General features: G+C 39.1%; 1 protein-coding gene across 1 annotated transcript in view; it reads right to left on the bottom strand.

The window, feature by feature from the left end:
* Positions 1-22,959, bottom strand: part of b3glcta (beta 3-glucosyltransferase a) — a 134,211-nt gene that overhangs the window by 100,684 nt on the left and 10,568 nt on the right. The window contains exon 2 of the mRNA XM_041812761.1: positions 12,413-12,456. Coding sequence (XP_041668695.1) covers positions 12,413-12,456 — 44 coding nt within the window. The remainder of the gene's footprint in view (positions 1-12,412; positions 12,457-22,959) is intronic.

The following is a 22,959-nucleotide window of genomic DNA, read 5'->3' as shown; positions in this document are numbered from 1 at the left end:
ACCATATTAATGTAAATATTATGTTGAAGACCTTGTAGCTTTCATTGTGAGACTTTTAAGACTTTTTAAAAGCCTGAATTTCTATTCAATTGATTTATCCACTTCAAATACTCTGTAAGACCCCACTGTAGGTCTACAGTTAACCTTTAATAAGCTGATAGTAAGACTTGAACTTCATGCATCCTGTTATCAATTAAAGCAAAGCCTCAAATAGTGTTAAAAAGCATTTAAAAATTTCTGGCTTGGTTTGTTGGCCACACTTCTGGGTATTTGTGAAACAGAAAATGCCCATTTTGTTGTTCAGGAGAAAAACAAATAATTCCTTGACATATTGTGAATAACTGCTCAACTGGGTTTAAACATATCTAGAAGATAAAAAACGTCTGCTTTATTATTGACATTCAAAAATATGTTTTTTTTTTACCTTTAAAATCCTTTGCATGATGAACCAAAGTGTGTTTTAACACCATGACAAAAAGAAAGCAGAACTGAGTTTTATAAAGAGGGATTTCACTGGCCATCCTTTTCTATCCTGATACAGTTTCACTCAAAAAACCTGCAGCAGATGATTGGCACCAGGGCAGCAAATGTTCCCTGGCAAATGATCTCCTTTTCTGCAGTAGAGTGAACTCAGATCAGCACTAACATCACCTTCATCATTACAGGGAGAGCTGAATTATTCTCACCTGACAGAACTCTGCTGGTTTTTGGCCTTCTAGGCTTCTGCATGCAGGTAATGGTCTCCTTAATCCCACCTGACAGCAGGCTGTCAGCCATTTGCAGCTGGATTCATGCACCCATAGGTGTTAAAAGGAAAGCTCTGAGTGCACACTGTCCATCTGAATGGGTTAGTTTCAGAAACCTGTGAGAGCTTTTGATCTGTGGCAGCAGAGCGCTGATGCAGACAGACAGGATGATTGTGCCTCGTGTAGTTTAACCTCAGAACAACGGCAGAAACCACAGCTGGCTGAGGTTAAAACTGGCTGAAAGAGAGATGCTCAACCTTCTTAATGCCATGGTTATGTAACAGAGGACACCCGCAAAGACAACTCCATGATCCCTGCCCTCTCTGATTTGGAAGCGCTTCACATACACCCACCGCAGAGCTCCTGCCCCCTGCTACAGCACTGCAACCCCGAGGGCACAGACGCTCCACTGATGTGTGTGACCCGTCTGCTCACATTAGCCGTCTGTTCGCTGATGGAGAGAGTGATTCAAGGTTGCAGATTTTCTGAATTTCCACATGTGTGTGATGTTTGCATCAACAAGGATACTGAGCACCTTTAACACCTGAGAATTTCATCACGACTAGGCCCACATGTCTCGAGTCACATTAAATGAAGAATAAAATATTCTCTTGGTTAACTGCAATTTGTCAGCTTCACTTTAATGATGCTTTCAGATTTATTGTCTACTTTTGAAATCAAAAGGCTTTTTTTGTAATACTCCTTCAAGTCAGTGTGCCAAAAGAAGTGACAGATTTAAATCTTATTCGTAGTAATTTTCCTCTCCCAAACAAGAGCTCTTGAAGTGTAATGACTTAATGACTTAAAACATCTGCTGCCTGAGAACCTCAGCAGGCAGCTCCTGTCACTTTTTTTAACTTCAATTACAAGTTAGGAGAAAAAAAACACGTTAAAACAGTCAGTCCATGGGGTATAAGGGCTCAAAACAGACAAGTTAAACTGCTAACTTGCTCTTGATGATACTAACAATTTTCCCATGATGGTGATCTTGCTGACAGGTTCTTTTAGAAGTGACTACAAGCCTGCTTACAAAGCATTAGCCCTCACTTTTAGTTTGGCTTTGGAGTGAAAATGGATCTCTGTCACTGAACATTAAGTAAGCCATGCCAACATGAGTAACTTTTTGCACAGGCTGTCCAGTTGTTCGGTCCATTATAGGCATATTCACTTTAATGTTACAGATTTGCCAACACCTAGCTATTGATTTAATGCAGGTGAACAAAAACAGGCTGTATCTCAGTATGATGCATCTAAATCTACTTCAATTTGTCAAAAAATTTCACACCATGTCCTAACACCATTAAAAGGCGAGACATTGCTCCAAATCCCACACCATGCTGTCTACTCATTAAGTATTTAGTTATGTAGAATAAAAAAATCAGTTTTCCCCTTAGACTGCTTTTATTTTGAAAGAAGATAAACTGACGTGTTTTCTTTTGCATCAGTGAGCCGTCTAGAGTTTCACTGTCAGTTATCACAAGTCAAAGATTAACAAAAATGGGTATGGATACTTTGAATACACCACTATCTCTGCTTTGGATGACAAGTTATCAAGGTCCTTAGAGAGAGAAAAATATAAGAAAATAAAGAAATATTCTGTAGGACACTATCATTGCCTTTTTAATCTCCTCTTCATGTCAAGGTGAGCAACTGAAAAGAAAACAGAACCAAGGTGACAGCATGAAATCAGTGCATCACAATGCAATTCATTACTCCCACTGTAAGAGGCTATCCCCAAGGCTAGGTTACATGCTGTTAGGAGATGCTGCAAAGTTCAATTTAAAATCCAGGCACAGCAATGAAGTCAGTCGTCAAGCTTGTGTATTTTGGGAAATATAAATCCTAAATGTCACCTGAAAAAAACCGAAGATTTAGGCGTTTGATTAAGCATCTTTTTACTGTGTTGCTTCTGATTGGTTGCCTGATTTTGCTGCTCAACTGTTACTCCCTTCCCCCAACACAAAATTTTATAACAAGGATCAGGAATGGAGAAACTGACAAAAAACTGCATGAACCACAAAATGGAGTTGGAACAAAAAGGGTCTTTGATTCCTAAAAGGTGGCAGGGGATTATTTTTCCTCACTGACACCCACTAAATCTATCAAAAGGATAGATGAACTTAAAATCTGACCCAAAAGAAGGACAGGTGGGAGTTACTTGATTAAGGGGTAAGTAAAATGAAATATTTTTGAAACACACACTCACAAAGGCACTCAAACTAATTTTCTCTTATAGCACAACTCAAAGAGAGAGCCAACTGATGGTGTTGACCATAGACTGCAGAGAGAATTGGACAAAGCTCGTGTGACGTCAGCAGTTTGATTACAACAGGCAGACTCAAACAGCTTCTGAGGCCAATCAGTGGCAGCCTCCATATTGAAATTGCTGTCTCAACCGAACTTTGGATCAACCTAACAGCAGGAAAGAGCCTGCCAACTGAGCTTGACCTCCTGTCAGCTAAGCTAGCACTAAAGCCAGCCTTCTGGAGGCAGCATCTGCCTTTAAAGCTATCTGTTAATCAAATGAGATGGGCCAATCATTAAGTAGGGATGGGGATCATTAATTTTTATTGATACTAATTCCCCTATCGATCCTCCTTATTGATCTGAGTACCTATCAATTCCACTGTCGATACTTTCCTACAGTTTGGTGGAAAAACAAAATGGAGGCCAATATTTACACTTGAGTGGTCTTAGCTGAGTAGTGCTTGAGTTAAAAGGCTTTGATTCAGTTTGTAACATCTATTTATATCCCTCAAATATGAACACATTCTTCATATTCACAACTGTATTTATAGATGTCAAAATAAATTTTCCCATTTTTATGTGACATTTGAACACATCATAACAGAGAGAAAACAGTCATCTAATTAACTGAGGTTACCTGAATGCGTCATATTTTCCGTCTTTCAGCTAGTTAAGTTCGGTAATTAACTCTAATTCCACCACAGATTTCTACACTGAATTAATATTGTTGACAAACAGGACTTGCTACAAAGTTTTGGAGCACTTTTCAGCATTTATCTGAGCAACTGAAGAAAAAAAACTGTTCTAAAGCAGCTGAAGAGAGGGATATGAGAGCCTGTTACTCCCAGCGCAGGCAGATATGATTACATGCGACTCGCAGGCGACAGTTGAAGGTACATTCTGGTTTAATGTGATGCACAACATTGATGTTCTTTTAGTTGATGTCCCCCTTGAAAGAACTGATGTATGTTCTTACACCAGTCTTATCTTAAAATGACGTTACGTCACAGAGTCCGTGAGACACGATAGCAGTATCAATAAGCTAAAACATTATCAATTTTCAGGTATTTCAAAAACACAGAACTGGGTCCTGGACCCGGGTTTCGATCCCCATTCCTATCAGTGAGCAGTGAGGTTTTTCCTAAATATAATCAAAATGATTGTGGTACAAAAAAAATCACCCCCTGTTGAGTGAGAGGACATGAAGACATGAGCTAATGAGACATGTTTTGTGTTTTGAATCAGGCTGTAAACCAGTTTATTTCTAGTGTTAAAAACAGCTTTTTAACATGTGTTGTCAATGTAACTTCCAGTGTTCCTGCAGCCAGCCTCAAGTGGACACTGGCCATATTGTAAATTTTTGCACTTCTGCATTGGCTTCGTTTTTCAGGACCGGATGTTGCCGCTTGGTGTTGACCCTCTGGCACATACAACTCTGCTGAACTGAGCAGCAACCTGCTCCCTATAGAGTCCCAGCCCTGGTGATCACCAACAGCTCTCAGCTGGGAGCTTCCATCTCAGGTGCACCAAGTTTTCCTAAATGAGCAGGGTGAATTGGTACCAAGTTTTGTGGGGGAGGGTCACCAAATTTCTTAAAACATCCAACTATTCATAACATCTACCAAACTGCTATAACACTGAATCCACCTGCATACACACTCCAGTAGCTCAGTCTATGTCACCAGTAAGTGCAGTCTTTCCTGGCATGATCTTAAAGCTGAACTTGCTTTTCCGATGTCTCTGTCCTTAATCCATTTCTGCTGGCTTGTACCTCATCACCACGCAACCACTTCCTGAGTTCACAAACTACAGGATGGGTCGAGGGTCATACGGAAAGCACATGTGTTAATCGTGACACAAACAAATAGTGGCGTTAAAATGAATTTCAGTTCACACGTTAACTTTGAGTGTTTGTGAACTTGGTTATTACAGTCATATAAATAAGGAGGTTTCTGATCCTTAGGGCAAAAATGATACACTAAATAAGCCCAAAATCAGAAACACCCTCACCAGCCTACTGGCAACCAATGAGCCTCTAAACACAGGCACTGACAGAGAAATATTTGCTATTTTCTTCAAGAGAGTAGAGTTCAGTCTGAGACTGCCTGAAACTCCGAGAAGAAAAATCCCTGGAGTCTTTAAAGTCAGTCAAATGTAGTGAGAAAGCTGCTAAACTGGAAACACAGCCAGAGTTTACAGAGGCAAAGTGACATCATGGCTGATCTAATTCCTACCATCAGAATAATCTAACATGTATACTAAAGGTAATCTTAACATATGACAGACTAGACACAGGCATTAAACAGCCTCCAGTACATAAATAGTGAACTATAACAGTGTTTTGACAGCTCTAAATGATCTTGTTTTTATTTGCTTAACTACCTTGATGGAAAACATTTCATGCCAGTGGATGTTTTGTCTCCTGTCCCTTTGTGTAACAGCCGAACAAACACACATTAAATGGGTCTGACTAAGAACAAGAGGCTTAGCTTCATTAAGAATTCAGAATATGAATAAGAGCAGGCAACTAATGTCACTGCATTTACATTTCACAAGGTAATGTAATTAGTCAGGTGCATCAGAAAAGGCTGTGAATTAACTCCTGTGAGCCTGGAGTCTTCTGCAGCTTGGACATCTTGTCAGATCAGAGCAGTTTTTACTGGAAACAAGGCTGAAAGATGTTTTTTCTGCCCAGAACATTTAATCTTCATCTGTTGGTGTTTTTAACATATTATTTAAAGTGTTTTCAATTTTGTGTGTTTTTTATTCTGTCGAAGCAGCACATAGGTCAGCTGAGGTTATTTCAAAAGTGGTGTAAACAAACTGACTCCAGTTGTCAATAAAGTTTAAAGTTATATTTGACATTTTCATCCAGAATTTTACATTTTCTCACCCTGAGAAGTTCATCAAGGGGGCTCTCTCTGTCCCAGTCAGCAGATAAACAGATTCAGTTTTGTTTTTTCTAAGCAGGGGAAAAACTTCAGCCCACTGAGGCGACTAGACCGAACAAAATTGTTGACAGCGGTCCAAATCTGTTCGCCCCTGGCAACCCGGCAACCGTTACTGTTAAGCCCTGCTGTGAAAGTTATTTAGGGCCGCAGCATGCTCTCTGGCCTTTACATAAGATGGCTGATAGATGTTTTTTGACACAAATTTAAGACATGGATGATTGAAAAGAAAACCGTGGAAAAAAACAGGAAAATTTAACTTTCGCTCTTTCTGGATAGTTTCTCTACAGTATTGTTTCTTTCTCAGTGAATGTTGAGAAGAAGAACTGAACCTTAACTGTAAAGTCCGAGTTAGAGTCCATAACTATGTCTTATAACTGATTCAAATAAAAAAATACATTTGCAATACTAAGAAAAGTTAGAAATGATTGAGCACACAGTTGAACAACCAAAATGACAGAAGAACAGAAGTATCTTGTAATAATAATTGTAGAGGCATTTTCCTAAAAAGGGCCTTTTGTAAGTAATGTTCTTTACTAAGGCTGAACAGTATTTCTTTTTTAAGGGATGTACAATATTATCGGCATGTTATTGTGAAAATCTCTGCCGATGTTTATGGGTTGAAGTTGTGTTTTTTAAGGTATAGCCAGAGTCAAGCTGCACACGGATACTTGGGTATCAGCAGCAAAGGTCATGCTCAACAGCATCTTTTTTTCTGGGCCTTTTCACCCCAAGAGATACGCCCAAAGACTGCTGGCAGTTTCCAACCACTGGGACGTCCGCAGTAGAGGCTAACATGTTTTCTGGATTCCCACGGGTCACAGGTTTCCCATGGGACTCCCTCGAGGGATGGGAGTCATTCCACTGTTTCATCATCTGATTGGGATGGGGTGGGAAAAAAGTAAGCGGGAGTGGGCAGTACCAATTTTTGTATATAAAAATGCACATGCAGTTTTTATTGGTTAATTTGATTAGGTTTTATTAGCAGAAAATGGACAGAACTGTGTACTGACCACATTTTGAGCCATTTTTCTTGTAGTTTACTTTCTGTGAGCCAACACTGCAACCAAGTCCTAGAAAAGTTCATGAGAGGCGAGCGTTACGGAGCTAACTATTCAAACGAGTGGGATGGGACGGGAGTAAAACGAAAGGCGGAGTGGGATGGGAGCGGAAGTTATTCTGTAATGGGATGGGATTTATTTTACTCTGATTTGGGATTGGAACAGGAATGAAAATCCTCTCCCGTGTCAAGCTCTAAGATACAGCATGGCCAGGGGCTCATGGCAACTTTACTACCCACCTAGATGGTACCTTAGGTTACTAGCTCTCAACATGGGGGTCGGGACCAACTTGGGGGTCGCCAGATGTCCTAAAAACAAATACAATTTCAAATAATTTCTTATTTGATGTATTACCCAAGCCACAACTGTGTTTAATTATGCTACCTTCAGGTACAAGGGGGGTCCCCAGCACCACCAGGGTTGTGTCAAGCCTCATTCCTTCCCAGTGTTGCCGTCAGATGGGCTTATTCACCATTACACATCTTAATTCTGCCTCAGTTCTAGGCTCAAACATGCTTTAAAGTTCTGCACAGTACTGTACTTGGGGTTTGTAGGGCCATTCGCGGTTTCAGTGAGCATTGCCTCCTCAAACAGGATATACTGAAGGAAGCTAAGCTATAGTAGTAGACAGGTATAGTACCTCTTCATAATTTAGCAAGTTTTAGGTAAAAATCAGCCAAAAGACAATGTTGGCTCTATTGTAAGCTATATCCAGAATTTTTGAAGTGTTTTATTTTTCACCCAGAAAGCCTCTATGTTTGGCTCTATTTTGCAATGCAAGCTTCGGCTATCAGCTTTGTGTTCATCTTTTTGTGTTTGTGTTCACTTAGCCATATTTGCTTATGTAGAAACGAATGCTAACAAAGTCAAAGCCAGTTAATATTCATGTAACTACTTCTTAAACAAATCTTTTATTTTTCATATTTATTTTTTTACCTATTTTCTCTCTCTGTTTTATTCTTGAAAAGTTGTTAAGTCTATAATGTTTATATATCTATAATAAATAAAGATGAATTATAAAAAAATATTAATCTAAAACTGGAAATATAAATTACAGCACTTCCTTTCTGAGATACACAGCAACTAGGATGAACGGCATGTGAGAGTGGCCATCAATGATGAAGGGTCTGCATCTATACCCCTCTCCATTGCCCTGCAGCCTGCATCACTCCCCATCCAGAGTTACCTGCCTTACTGAAAGCACCTGTCTTATGGACCTTCTTTAACTTTCTCTGGATGAATTGGAGAATTAACCATGACCAGGTGAGTTGAATGAGAAGGCAAGTTTATGGCTGTTGCAATTGCTGATAATTAGACAAGCTAAAGTCTGGATGATATGTCTATTTTATGGAATCACTGCATCAGCTGTTGAGGGGGGAAACTGAGCTCAAATAACTAGTTTTAGTTTAGCTTGTAGTTGTTGCCTCTGTTGAAGCACACAGACCCAAACAGCTGATCAGATACACTGAGGCAGAGGTGCACGTAGCCAGTAGCCAAGGCTGGCACTGTAAAATGGTGCCAAACAGGCTGAAAAGTAAAAGGCTACATAATTCGATCTAGTGTACAACTGAACCAACATTACTTTTTTGCCTATTTGTACCTAAAGCTCACTACTTTACATGGAGATAGTTCACCCATCTGCTATGCTGTATAGCCTAGCTTCTCTGGGCATGTCCTGTTTGAAGGCTCACTGAAATTAGTGGAGGCAAATGCCACTACTACTGCCAAGTTATTCACACAACTCAACTTCAAAAATACCAAAATATCCCTTTAAGAAAGTTGTGGGTGGCGAGGCTTAACCAGTTAAGAACCCCTGCAATAAAATAAAGTTCAGGAGAAAGTAAAAGGAACTGAAGACATCAGAAGATGTTTGTGTTCAGCTGGAGTGGATGAATTGAAATGGAGTTTACTGTGAAAGGAAACTAGAGTCTATTTCTCTGCAGGATTCGTTGAGATGTCAAGAACTGAAAGGCACTTCAGGATAAGAGCACTTCGTACTGAGATAAAGATCATTACTCTCTGAAGGACAGTGGCATGTAGTAAACTTACTTTGGGAAGCATTCAAGAAGAATTTGTCTCCTGAATGGGATAAAAGTTTACAAGGCCACTCAGCAGACTAACTTTGATATAAATGATATCTATAAACTGATTAAAGGAAGTGTTTTCTGGCTCTGGCACATACCTTGTTTGATCCGGTGAACACTTAGGATGAACCTGAAGTGTTTATGTTATGTAACATTGTGAAACCATCATTTAGCCTTAAAAACACATAAAAGAACTCACAAAGATCAGCACTTTCAAGTACTTCTGCTGTGACCCTGCACTAGTAGTTGTTTTCAGAAGCGTCACCCAAGGGTGAACCTGTTCTTTAAGAACCAAGCCAGGCCCTGTAATTTATTTTCAGTTTTGTCTGTTTAAAAGTTTTGGTGCCTCTTTTGGATCAAGCCTAGATTCTTTGTAAAGTGTCCTCATGAGCTGTGATAAGACCTGAATGGCTAAAGTGGTAGAAATTGTCTGCTGCATTTGAGAAATTATGTGTTGGCTTCTGAAGACCCTGAACAGGAAGACAGTAAATAATTTCTCACACTCTGCAGTCCTTGTGTATCCTCTCACTTGTCTGAGTCCGCTGAGTGCACGAGATCAAGGCTCTTCTGCTTACATTAGCAAACTTGTTCTACACTTGTTGTCTGGCTGTTTATGAAGCCCTGGAGCGGCACATAATCACGGCTGCCGTGCTTGCCTTCGCCAACTTCTCCAAGTCATTCTAACTTCAAACTGATGCCAGTCAACGGAGGCTGCAGGCTGTCTTCAAACGAGGAGTGAGGAGCTAGGACTAGTTTCACATGCAAACCCAAGCGCTGAAATTACTCTTTAATGTTTACTGCTACAATGTTTCCTACTTTACATATCATAAGGCTTTGCAGCAATGTTTCATGCTGCAGTATTGATCAAAGCAGAGAAATAACTTTTTCAAATCAGGCCTGAAAATTAAAACAGACAACAACTATGCCCCCTTTACAAGTCAGGGTGTGTGCTATTTGCTTGTTGCTTCTTTGTATTCAAAGTGATAAGTTTGTTATCCATATCACAAAGACTATCAGGATTAATCTGCAGGTTGATCCTGATTTTCAGCTAATCCGGAAGAGCGGAGCTGTTTGGTGTCAGATAGGGAATCCCTTTTTCTTCTGCAGAGCCAGATCTTCTCCTCTGACCACTGCCCAAACCTAAACCCCATATCTGATCAAACAGTGGTCTACTGTGGGGGTTTTCCCGTAGGGGTGCATGGTATTGGATCTTTGCTGATATATCATATGTGGATATTTCCAGACTCATTTTAGACATTACCCATAAATATACAACTTTCTAACAACAAAAAAGGCCAAGTCTTTCCTGTAGTTGAACAAACCTGGAATTAAAATGAATTCTCTTCACCCTCTGAGCCCTAAGCTGTATTTAAACATTTTGTCTCTCTGGACTTGTTGTCTTAAAAAAGACTTCTCAAACATCAACCCTGTGGTGCACAGTCAAGTTCTAAACATCCTTCTTTCAGGAAAACCTGGGCTTTAGGAATATGTGTGCTGCAGTAATGTCACTGGAATTTTTAAAAAGTTATAGAACTATGTAGGGCTGCAGTAATGGATTCCTTTTGTAATCGAGTACTCTATTGATTCTTCTGGCAATTAATCGAGTACTCAAATAAGAAATATTGCTTTTTTTTAATTAACTGTTTTTGCTTTTTTCAAGAGAAGTAGTACTCGACAAATGAGAAAAGAAGCTGGGCACTTAAATAAGCTACTTCTATATCAAAAATTGGTATCAACAGGTTCTCTGGAGAGAGAGAGGGAAAGCACCAAAACAGGACGTGAATGATGAAACCTTTTCGGCCTATGCCTCTTCTTGTCATATGACAACATCTGTCTCAGAGGGTTAATCCAGCATCTCTCCATCTGGCGCCTTGCTTTTTTTTTTTACAAAGTAAAAAGTAAATATTAGTTTAATTTTATAATAAGCAACACTGACTTAAGCATTAACTACTATATAGGTATGTGTTGAAAATGATTGTATTCGGTATGTAAATGACTACCAGCCCTCCTGGCATGGCTCTGATATAACTTCCTTTACTAAAGCAGAGTGCTTCCATGACCTAAAAATTGGTATTCATTTCTAATTTGTTAATGTTGTTCTTTGACTCAGGAGATCTAAAACAGGGGGACAACAACCTGGTTTCCACAAAGCAGGTGCAACAAATACCACTGAAAACAGCTAAATAAGATTTTCCTCTATCTTAGCACCTGCCAAAATTTGCAATTATTGCACAATTTAAATGTTATTTTTATGTATTTAAAGGATAGATATTTTGAACTAAACAAACAGTAAGGGAAAGACACCTATGAGCTCTAGAAGCAGCCACATGTCAGGGTCAAGAAAGAGGAGAAGGCAGAGATATGATGCTTTTCCTGATTCTTCAGGAGACGTTTAAGTCTCAGAATAGATGTATAGTAACATTTTCCATCAAAAGACACCATAAACCAGCTCCTCAGCTTTTATGTCTTTCTTTCCAGCACATTAGACATGACTTTTATTCTTGATTATGTTTCCATTGTTGTGGTGAGAAATGTTCTCTCCTGAATGGAGTTCATTTAGTGCATCCTTCATCACTTTGACAGGCAGCTGTCCCTAATCGTTTTTTTATCAGTAAAGAAAGACTTTGACTGAGTGTCTATTCTTAAAGAGGCTCTAAAGCTGTGCCACCATTATTTTAAGGGAAGAAAACAAAACAGGCAAACTTTTCTCTTCCAATTAGAAGCGGATGTCTTTGTACGCCTCAGGGAAGCAATTGTTTTAAGACGGAAGTTATTTATTTTTCTTACTTATTCAGGTTTATTTGATGACAATTTCCCCCTGAAATCATCAGAATATAAAAATATGACAAAGCAAAGAGGTGAATCTTCCTCTGCAGGCTAAAAATCTGTTGACATCAGGTTCAGGAGTGACAGTAATTTCCACTTTCTGTGATGCTAAGCACCTCTGCCAGGAGGCTTACTGTCAACATCTTCTCACACCAGCACGAAGCAGAGCAACCCAACGAGTTAATTATTAATCACACGGCAACTGTGCGCTCAGAAAATGCAACAGCAGGAAAATCTTCCCTGCGCTTGAGGAAACAGTGAATGGATTTGTCCTAAAGAGTGGATTGAACTTTTTCAACCTGGAGGCCGATAATCAATCAACTGAAAAACGGAAACATCCTTGTTATTTTCATCTGGACAGCTCATTAGAACTTAAATGGAGGTGAGGAGACTGGGGAATTATTGACCCATGCTAATTGTCCAGAAACTAGCAGCAGTGCAAGGGTTTGGACTCGTATTAAGGGCAACACAGAATCATTTGTGTCAGGTCATTTTCTTACCTGTGAGCCTTTTCCTGAGCTGCTGGCTGAGAAGTTTATATGAACTGTAAGAAAAGAAAGAGACAAAATTATACGACATTAGATTATTATTGCAGACAAAAATAAATCATGTTAAACTGAGCCAAAAACAGCCTCCTGACTTTTGGCTGGGTCAGGGGGATTCACAGCATGCTTGTTTATTGTGGGTGAGCTCTGAGTTTTCAGTAGGTGGTTCTCTTATAATCAGAGAAGTTGCAATCTCTCTGAACTCTAGAGCACGTTTTAGGTAAAGAGATTAACCTAACCAATCAGAAATCTGATTTACAGCTGATAAATTGGCTGTACATACTGGCCATGAAAATCAAATATCGGTCGCAAATATTGGCAAAATGTGCACTGTATCATCAGGTATAGGTGGCTGCCTAGGGCCCCACCATGAACTCTGAATATTTTGAAAGAAGCCCCAAGCAATAAACAACTACCAGACTCTCTACTTCCCTGCCTGTCTCTAAGCTCCGCTTGACTCAGCCTCTGGCTACAATGGAAATTTAGGCACAATGGATATATGCAAAAATCCAAGATTGTCCATCATTAACTTAGACCTCTTTATGAGCTGAAAACCTACAATAATTATATGTATTTTTTGGTGTTACTGAACAGTTAGGGTCAAAATGTCAACATGAGCACACAGGATTTAAATTCTACGTTTTGTTGAAAATAAGTCTAGTGATTAGGCCTGTAGTCCAAAAATCTGCCATGTATAGTGCCGTGAAAAAGTATTTGCCCCCTCTGAGTCCTGAGTTTTTTGCATATTTATCACACTTGAATGTTTCGGATCATCAAACCTATTTTAATATCTCACAAAGACATTTGTAGTTTCTTCTTGAGATCTTGTAGCCTACTTCACTTTGTCTGACAGTTTCTATTTAAGTGATTTCTTGATTCAGCAAATCGGGTGGTAATCAGGCCTGGGTATGGCAAGTGAAATTGAACCCAGCTTTCCAAAAACTGTGGTTAATCACAGTTAACTCATGATTTAACAAGGGGGGCAATTACTTTTTCACAAAGGGCCAGATAGGTTTGGACTTCTTCCCCCTTAATAAATAAAATCCTCGTTTAGAAACCGCATTTTGTATTTACTTGGGTTATCTATCAGATATTAAAATTGATCCAAAACAGTTAAGTGTGATAAATATGCAAAATAATCACAAATCAGAAAGGGGGCAAATACTTTTTTTCACAAAACTGTATATCGTCAAGTGCTCCGCGCCAATACATGTATCTAAAAAAAAAAAAATTCTGGACACTGCAGTTTTAAAATACTCATCCTTTTTGGGGCAGTTGCCAAAAAAAAAAAAGCCAAAAGATGGCAGCAGATGCTAAACAAAGCCACCTCTGAAACAAAAACGAGCTGCCAGTAACACGGTCGACAAAGTATCTCTGCATGCTGTCAGCCAGACAGAAAGCAAAAATACTGGATTATTTTAGGTTTCTTCAAACTCCTCAAGCTTGGAGTTGGACACCAGTTATCCAGTATGCAAACTGTGCAAAAACAAGGTAAAATACTGCAGCAACACGACCAATCATCATCTGTACATGACAAAACACCAGGTTTAATAGCAGTTAGCATCGCCTATGTAGCAAGTTAGTTGAGTGATGCTGTATACTTTAAATTTCCATTAACTTCTGACCATGAACTAAAAAATCACAAGCAGCACTTAATTCTTTATTTGTACAGACAGAAGCCTGTAAAGCATACTTAATAAGAAAGATTTCATGCAGCTCAAAACACAGCCTTTTTGGTAGAGTTTATCTGTGCAGAAATCACTAATTCAGCCCAAGGGGAGTTCTCTGCTGCTGAGTGATGTCATCTGTACAGAAGATTAACCCTTACTTTCTGATGCTTTCTTCTTCTTCTTTTTTTTTATGTCCAGGGTAAATGTACCTTGGCTGTATCTATGGGCGTTAAATTTTGACAGAGACTGAAGATACAGTGGAGCAAGGTAGCTGTCGTCCATATCACTTTGTTACCATCAAGGCTGCACCTAAATCAGCTCATAATAGGTTATATTAGGTTAAAACCACTTTTTTAAATGAATGTGTTCATAAACTCTTGGTTGATTGATCAGCTTGATAACCAGCTACATGTGACCACTGGCTTATTCTAAAACTTCAGGTCTAAAGAAGCCAGACAAACAAATTATACCCTTTGTTAAACTTGCTTAACAAGTTTATCCCCAGAGCTCCCTCTCTAAAATATGTCTCACTCAGACAGGGCTAAAAAAAGCAGCACATGAAAAGGTTAAAATTTCATATGAAAGGGTTAAAAATGTAAAGACTGCACTATAAAGCCTAATTCCACTGAGGCTGAGTCTATATTTTATCTTTGAAAGCGCCGCTCATCTATCTGAGTTTGTAATTAGAGCCAGAAGAGCTTCTATCCAATTACACTGCCATCGATTTTGAGACAGGAAAATCTTCACACAGACATTCTCAGGATTTCCAATCAATACATCAAAAACAGCCGTGTCGTTAAGAATGAATTTATAAAGCACTTTAGATTAAATCAGGCCACCTGCACTCGTGCTTCAGTCAGCTTAAAAACTGAATTTAATTAGGTAATAGAAGAGAGAAAGAGTTAAACTTCCTCTCCTGCAGCAGACATTAAAGAGCCGCTGACACTTTTGATTAGATCTAAAAGCAGATGTATTTTCTAGAACAACCAGCTGAATTCATGTAGTGGAGTGACAATCATCATAAAACTTACACGAAAATAGTCCAGTATGATCCATATTTCACAAAGGAGAATCCAGTCTCTGGGATTTTGTTTTTATGACCCGGGCAGCAGTAATGTGGTCAGATATTAGTTACGCCTATTGCAGGGGAAGCCTCCTCTTAAATTATTCAAAGATCCGAGTCAACTTCAAAACACTTCTGTGTGTAAAGCCTGGAGTGAAGCCACCAACAGAGTCAAAATGAAAATATAATGAATCTAATTATTTTTTCTTAAAAGCGCCAAAAACAACAATGGAAGTAAGCCAGTTTTCAAAGAGTCCAGATTTGCCAAGTAGGACAAAGAGGAAATTTACATTCTCCTTGTAGAGAAAAAAAACAAAAATACGTAGTTAATAGAGAAAAACAGAATGTTAGAAACAGGATTCAGAGTTTTGTAGAATATTGGCTGATTATTCAAAACTTAGCTCCTAATTTTAGGACAAGTATCACACCAGACTGAATATGTTGATGTGAATGCCATCCGTCAACATACTTACACCGCGTTCCAAATTATTATGCAAATTGGGTCTTAGTGTCATAAACATTCAGCAGATAACATTCAGCAGGCAGTTTTTGTTTTTCAATTAAACTCATGGATGGTTTTGTGTCACAGGGCTCTTTGGATCACTGAAATCAACCTCAGATACCTGTGATAATTAGTTTGCCAGGTGAGCCCAATTAAAGGAAAACCACTTAAGGACGTTCCACATTCTGCTGCCGTCAAATAGTGCAATGCCTAGGACAAGGTACGAAAGCAGTTGATATTTCACGAAAACTCAAGTGTGATCATTGCACTGTTATTACATTTGTGCCTACACAGACAGGTTCATGCAGATAAAGGCATAATGTGGAGATTTCTGCCAGGCAAATTCATCGGATTAAGAGATATTACAAGCTTCGAGCATTGCAAAGTTAAGGCAAGTCAGTGAATATCAGTGTTATATTTCAACTTAAAGGTCAGATCTAAAGGGGGCTAATAATTTTGACCCTACTAGTTTTTGGTTTTAGTGAAATAATTTTGTGTCTGTGTGCAAAGTAAAATAATGTTAGCATCCAAAATAAAACTAGGGTATTTGGAAAAGTAATCTTTTTATCATTTTTTTCTTTCTTTTTATAATTGTTGTTGCTAGTTTGTCATAACTTCTGAGTAACTTGTTTTTTGTCTATTGTTATTTATTTATTATAATGGTTTTCTTTCTTTCTTTTTGTATGTTATACGTGCATATAATATTGTGTAACTTTAATATCCTTTAGGTGAGGCTTCAAATAAGCCCTTTGGGCTTTTCGCCTCTCCCTGCACCTCATATAATTTGTCATCTTTGGCTTTTGTGTATTTCATATTGTGCAAAAAAAAAAACAAAAACAAACAAAAAAAAAACATGTTAAAAACTCTCCACTCTGTATAACAGCACTTGGGAAATACTTGAGAAAAACTGAAATTTTCATAGGGGTTGCTTCCTGGGTGTTCCTCTTGATTGCCAACTGTATCTATAGTCACAGGCTTTTAACATCAGTCTGAGTAACTTCATTTACTGCCAGTTCAGTAATCTCATCAGCTTGTTTAGGATGTAAAAAGATGTTGAGACAAACTTGGCTCCCAGCAAAAATTAAAAACTGCCAACAATTTTCCCTCCAGATTCTTAACACAAGCTGTACAACTACAAAAACAAACTTCAATGTTCTTGTAAACCCTCCTGATTTCTGTGTGTGAATAAAAGCATAAAAAAAACACTTATTTTAAACCTGAAACTCTTTAACTGTGTTTAAACAGTTACCACACTGGCTCTGTTATGATGAGGAGAAGACCATGGTGGACAATTCAGCTGCTGGTGAAAGCAAATTTAAGGATAAACACTGAAGGGTCAAGGAGAGTCTCTGCTTGTAGAGTCTGCTGAATGCCAAGCTGTTTCTCCTGAAATGCTCTGTGGACAAAGACTACCAAAAAATAAAAGAGCAGATGTTAGGGTGACAAAGTCAGAGCTGTCTTTGAGTCTTCATGATGGATGATTTAAATCATCATTAATGAGGCAGCCCTAGAAAACATGTACATTAAAACCCATGCCCAATGTCATGTTGTTGCTACAGTTACTGGCCTTCTTTTAATAAGACTGTAGCATCTACATGTTTTCTTCTTGCCAGTACCTCCTCCCCCCGACTCTTTCTCAGCCAATGTAGTCCTGGAAAATGAATGCTCACGAGTCTGGCTCTGCTCAAGGTTCTGCCTGTGCAAAGAAGGTTTACCTTGATACTGTACAAAGCGCTTGTTCTTGGCTTGAATAATGTTGGGTCTCCAAAAATAAGATACCAGGGGTCAACAAATTATCAGCCTGGACCAGAGCCGATACTCAGCATTTGCTTAGGAAGGTGCCCTACTGACCAAAACAACCCAGAAGTACTTTAATGTTGGCCATGGCCATATATGGACTCTAAAAGACGAGGAAAGTTGAACCACAATTCTCTATGTGATCTTTATTTTGAGTGATGCATCTCTCAACCATTCATCAAAACAAGAGATAAATGCGACATAATGTCAACATCACTCAACTAATCATTTCCATTCAATCAAATTTACATGATATGGACAAAAGTATTTGGTCACACCAGATAATGACTGAATTCAGATGTTCCAATCAGACCCGTTGCCACAGATGTATAAAATCAAGCACTTAGCCTTGTAGTCTCCATTTGTAAACATTTGTGATACAAAATGGGTCCTTCTGAAGAGCATCAGTAACTTCAAGTGTGTGACTGTAATGGATGCCACCTTTGCAATAAGATAGTTTGTAAAATTTCAGCCCTGCTGGATATTCTACAGTCAAGTGTAAGTCACATTATCAGAAAGTGGAAGCATTTAGGGACAACAGCAACTGAGCCATGAAGCAGAAGACCACGTAAAATCAAAGAGCAGGGTCAACAACTGCTAAGGCACATGGTGCATTAAAGTTGCTCTGCTGATTCCAGAGTTCTTAACTTCCACTGGCATTAATGTAAACATAATAATTGTGCAGCATGAGCTTCTTAGAATGGGTTTACAGCTGCATGTAAGTTTCACATCACCAAATTCAATGTAAAATGTTGGAGCAGTGGAAACGTGTTCTGTTGAGTTACAAATCATGTTTCTGTCAGGGTTTGGCGGATGATGGGAGAACATTACTCGCCTGACTGCACTGTGCCAACTGTAAAGTTTGGGGAAGGAAGGATAATGGTATGGGACTGTTTTTCAGGGTTTGGGCTAGACCTCTTACCTCCAGTAAAGGGTAATCCTAATGCTTCAGCATATCAAGACATTTTGGACAATGCTATGCTTCCAACTTTGTGGCAAGATGACTGTACCCCAGTGCACAAAGCAAGGACTATAAAGATATGGTTTGATGAGCTTGGTGAGGATGAACTGGACTGGCCCACACAGAGCCTGACCTCATAAATGCTCAACAGAACGAATGGGCACAAATTCCCACAGAAACACTCCAAAATCCTGTGGAAAACCTTCCAAGAAGAATGGAGGCTGATATAGCTGCAAAAGGTAAACCAACTCCACAGTAAGGTACATGTATTTGAATACAATGTCATTACAGATCCTGTTGATGTAAATGTTGGTTATTGGTTTAATGAACCAATAATAATCAGTATTGTATAAGCCTTAATTGGCCCCTACAATATAGCAAAATTAATGGTCTGTAAGGTGAAGTGTCATGAGATTATTTTGTTTAGATATAAATAAAATAAAATCATTGTTGAGTTTGTTTCTCCATAGAAGATCTCAGCTTTCCACACCCTTTAATGTTTCCTTGCATTTAAAGTTATAATTGTTTCTGGCTGCAGGGAGCCACTGTTAATAGCTGTTTACACTTAATGGACTTTTCTGGTGATGGGGAAAGCCCTGAAAAATCTTCCAGTGAAAGAAAGACATAAAGAGAGAAAAGAGCTGCTGATTATTCTGCAGAACAACATGACTCCTAAAGAAAAGAAGCATGTGAGCTGGCTCATAAAAAAAGAAGCATCAAGAATTGCACACTGCGGGAATACTTTGCATTACAATGCCTCTATTTTAATAAAATAACCCAGTGTCCTTGAATCCTGAATGCTACACGAGGTTCATAAACTCGATATTATCTCATCCAGAAGAATCACGAGCTTCATGGAGTGAAAACAGAGCGACTACATTGTCATCTGGCATCCAGGCTTCTGTCTCTATTAAAAATGCAACATTTAGCTGGAAACAAGCTTCCTTCAGGAATAAATTCAAGTTCAAGATACTTCTGCGACATCTGCTCAAACCTCCTCCATCCTTTCATAGCTCACTCTGGAGAGGGGGAGGCAGCAGCACACAGAGGGGATTGTGGGAGAGAGAGAGAGAGAGAGAGAGAAAGCGACTCCCTCCATTATGTCAGGAGTGCTGATGGGAGCACCTTCATCTCATCACTTTCTGAGTCTGCATAATCAAGTCTGTTGTTTCCAACCATGTTTTCAATCGAGCCGCGCCGAGGGGAACTCACCGTCTTTGATTTCTGGAGACTCAGGAAATCACTCTACATACTGAAAGCTTTTCTACAAGCTTCTAAATGTACATTGTCATAGTAATCAAAGCAGACGTCCAATGCAATTAGCCAGAAACATTGCAACAAGAAAAGAGAACGAGGATGTTGTTTTAGCCGAATCTAAAGAGCTAGACTACAAAGAGACAAAGTTTAGTGAGGACAAACTTAACAAGGTTCTTCTAAGGCCGTCTCTTTACAGCTTGTGTATAATTAAAGCAGTCTTAATGGATTCAAAGTAATTAAGCCATGATTTTTCTGTTTGACAGCTGGTCGATATCTTTCTTTACTTTCCATTTCAAACTACCATTACTGGGCGCAGGAAGGAAGGAAAAATGAGAGAACCACATGCAAGTACTTTGAAGTAAGTTAATCACATTTTAACAAAGGCAGCTGTGCAGGTGTATTATTAACTTGAATGCTAATTAGCAGTCTGCATCAACCTTAAAAGAGCCCTGATAATCACCACGTTTATGCGAGACGGCAAACCTTTCCACAGAGGCTAAACAAGAGTCTGAACCACAGCTGGTCCCCCTAACACAAAGTTATCTAATCTGGCACAAACAATGAAATCTGAAATCACATTAGCTCCACGGTGCTGATATTTATAGTCGGGCTGCCATCCAGGAGACTCTTCTGAGACCAATACAAAAACATCCCCCCGCTGAGGGCCATCAAACCTGGATTCACCTCTTACCAACCTCTTGTGAAGCTGCATACTGAAGCTCCCAGCACTCCACCTCAAACAACAACCCTACCTGCCTGGCACAAATTGGTGTCGAGTGGTGTCGGGTAAGGACACGTCAAACATTCGGCGGGCCAGAGAGACTCGAATGTTTTCTCTAGAGTTGGCAAATCAAAGAAGAGATAAAAGGAGAGTTAATCATGGACTTCAATTCAACAGGTACTCTGTGGGTTTCTTCTGTTTGCTCTGTTTCTGCTGTTATGGCAGCTTCAAATTTAAAGCAAATTTACTTCTTTTATTTCTCTGTTCATGCAAATTAGATGCAGCTGACTGAGGTTCTGTGTAGCAGTTAGTTTATAGCAATGTGTATGCAGACCATGTGAAGCTGAGAATAATTTCCATATTGTTTTTATGATGAAGCTGTACTTTTCACAGACATATGGAGTCATCAGCCTGTAGGGAAAAATAGCCAGATAGAGGGGTCCAAGGTCTGATAAGAGAGGGTCTGTGGTTCCTCTCTTAGAGAATTTTGAACATCCAACACTTTATTCCTGCAGTCTGATAAAAGTTTAAGCAACAATTTGTTCTAAGAATTAAGTTATGTACAAGTAAAACATTCTTATAAACTGCTGATTAACTAGAAATCAGCAACTCGTGCAAAAGCTGACACTGCTGCAGGAATTGTGTTTTTTACATGGGGATTTCAATATGAGAATCTCATAAGAGAATTGTGTTAACTGCTTAAAAGTGATATTTTGGTATTTTTGAAGTTGGGTCTTATAGGTACCTGATTTCAGTGTGTGTTGCCCATTAAATGGACATGATTGTCACTGGTGCCAGCAGAAAAGCTAGGCCATACAGCCTAGCAGACGGGTACACTATCCCTGCATTATTTAGCAAGATTTAGCACTATTTTGCCACGCAAGCCTCGGCTATGTGCTCTTTTTATAAGGTTAACATATCATGCCAACTTCAGCTTGTCTGCTTACCAGCCATGAGAAGGATAAAGCGACAGATAAACTTACCTGGATTACAAATTTCCATTCAGCTCTTCTACTGTAGTAGAAGTAGTAATTTATCTTCAGAAAGTTAAAGAAGGCTGGTAAAACACCAGTATTCAGTAAGACGAAGAACTCTGAATGGGCAGTGATGCAGGCTGCAGGCATCTGTGAGTCACTATCTTCAATCAGAAATGTCCTGAAGAATTGTTGGTAAGTCCTACTTGTGATTGCAGCAGCTCTGTGTAGGTTCATGGGCTCACAGTTTACACACCTACATCACCAGGTAGTTGAAGATTTCACCTACTAACCAGTCTCCACTTCAGTTTTTCTGCTCTCTCTTTCATCCTGTAGAGTCTCCATCTGTAGAAGTTCCTCTGTATATTCTGGCTCAAAAAAGTATCTCCTCATATCCACAGAAAAAGGCACGTTTTCATCACTTGGGTCAAAAAGCTAATTTTAGCTTTGATTGAGTTTATTTTGTTGTAAATGTCTCCGTCAACAAACAAAGACCGGAACAGTTGACTAGATACGCTGAGCTGGAAGAGCACATAGCCAAAACTTGCATTGCAAAATAGTTCCAAACACAGGCTTTTAGGTTGAAAAATAAACTGTAAACTGTGCATCCTAACTTTTCTAATGGAACAACCATCGCCTTAAAAGGGCAACGTAAAATGAAAGCTGTATACAACCCAACTCAAAAAAAACCCTGAAATATCCCTTTAAGGCTCATTATGGGCAAGGACCTTAAGGTCGAAGAGAACAAGTCAGTGAAATTACAGATATGTTACAAGCACAGGCATCCTGTTACATTTGTGCATTCATTTTACATGTCATGTGACTGATGCATTACTGAACAATGTCTTGCACATTTTATATTAGGTTGATATTGTACTGGCAGTTCAGAAAGCACAGAAGTAAAGGTTTTATTGGTGTTTGTTTGATGATTTATGTGACCTGGTGTTTCCTTCTCTGCACAAGTACTTATTAAGTGCATTTGCTTTTCAACCTTATCAGCGGTCCCTTAACAAGAAAACCAAGATTAGAGAGTTGTTTAAACATCTACAATAGATAAAGAAAGCACGCCAGTGAAGCTGACCTTATCCTAGGTTTTCCAGAATCATTTCTTATAGACAGGCGTTTAATGCTGTGGGGTTGAGAGAGCGACAGCTCAGACTAAAAACTGGAAAACCGGTCACGAACTCAGAACAATTTGTTCTGTTATGACCCCTGTCGGTTTTTATTCTGGTAGAGTGCACTCAAGTGTTGAAGTCATACAGCTCAATAGGACACATTTTGAACTCAAGGAGGTCTGCTCTGGCCTCAATTTGTGTTGCCAAGCACTGAATCAGTCCCATTTAAAGTGTGAGCTACTGTATGTCAAGTCTGAACATAATGAGGAACAATGACAAATTAGTATCGTAAGTCAGAGGTTGTGAGAGCACAACCACACCATTTGGTCTGTGCATCGTCTTTGAATTTTTGTAACTTAATTGCCAACATTTCTTTCTTTAGCTGTTGCATAAAAATACAACACAGAGCAGACGGAGGCAGCAGGCACAGTTATAAAGTCAT

This window comes from Cheilinus undulatus, linkage group 2 (genome assembly GCF_018320785.1).
Source record: "Cheilinus undulatus linkage group 2, ASM1832078v1, whole genome shotgun sequence".
NCBI classification, from domain to species: Eukaryota; Metazoa; Chordata; class Actinopteri; order Labriformes; family Labridae; genus Cheilinus; species Cheilinus undulatus.
The sequence above is the reverse complement of the archived record's forward strand: the minus strand, read 5'-3'. Positions and strand labels throughout refer to the sequence as shown.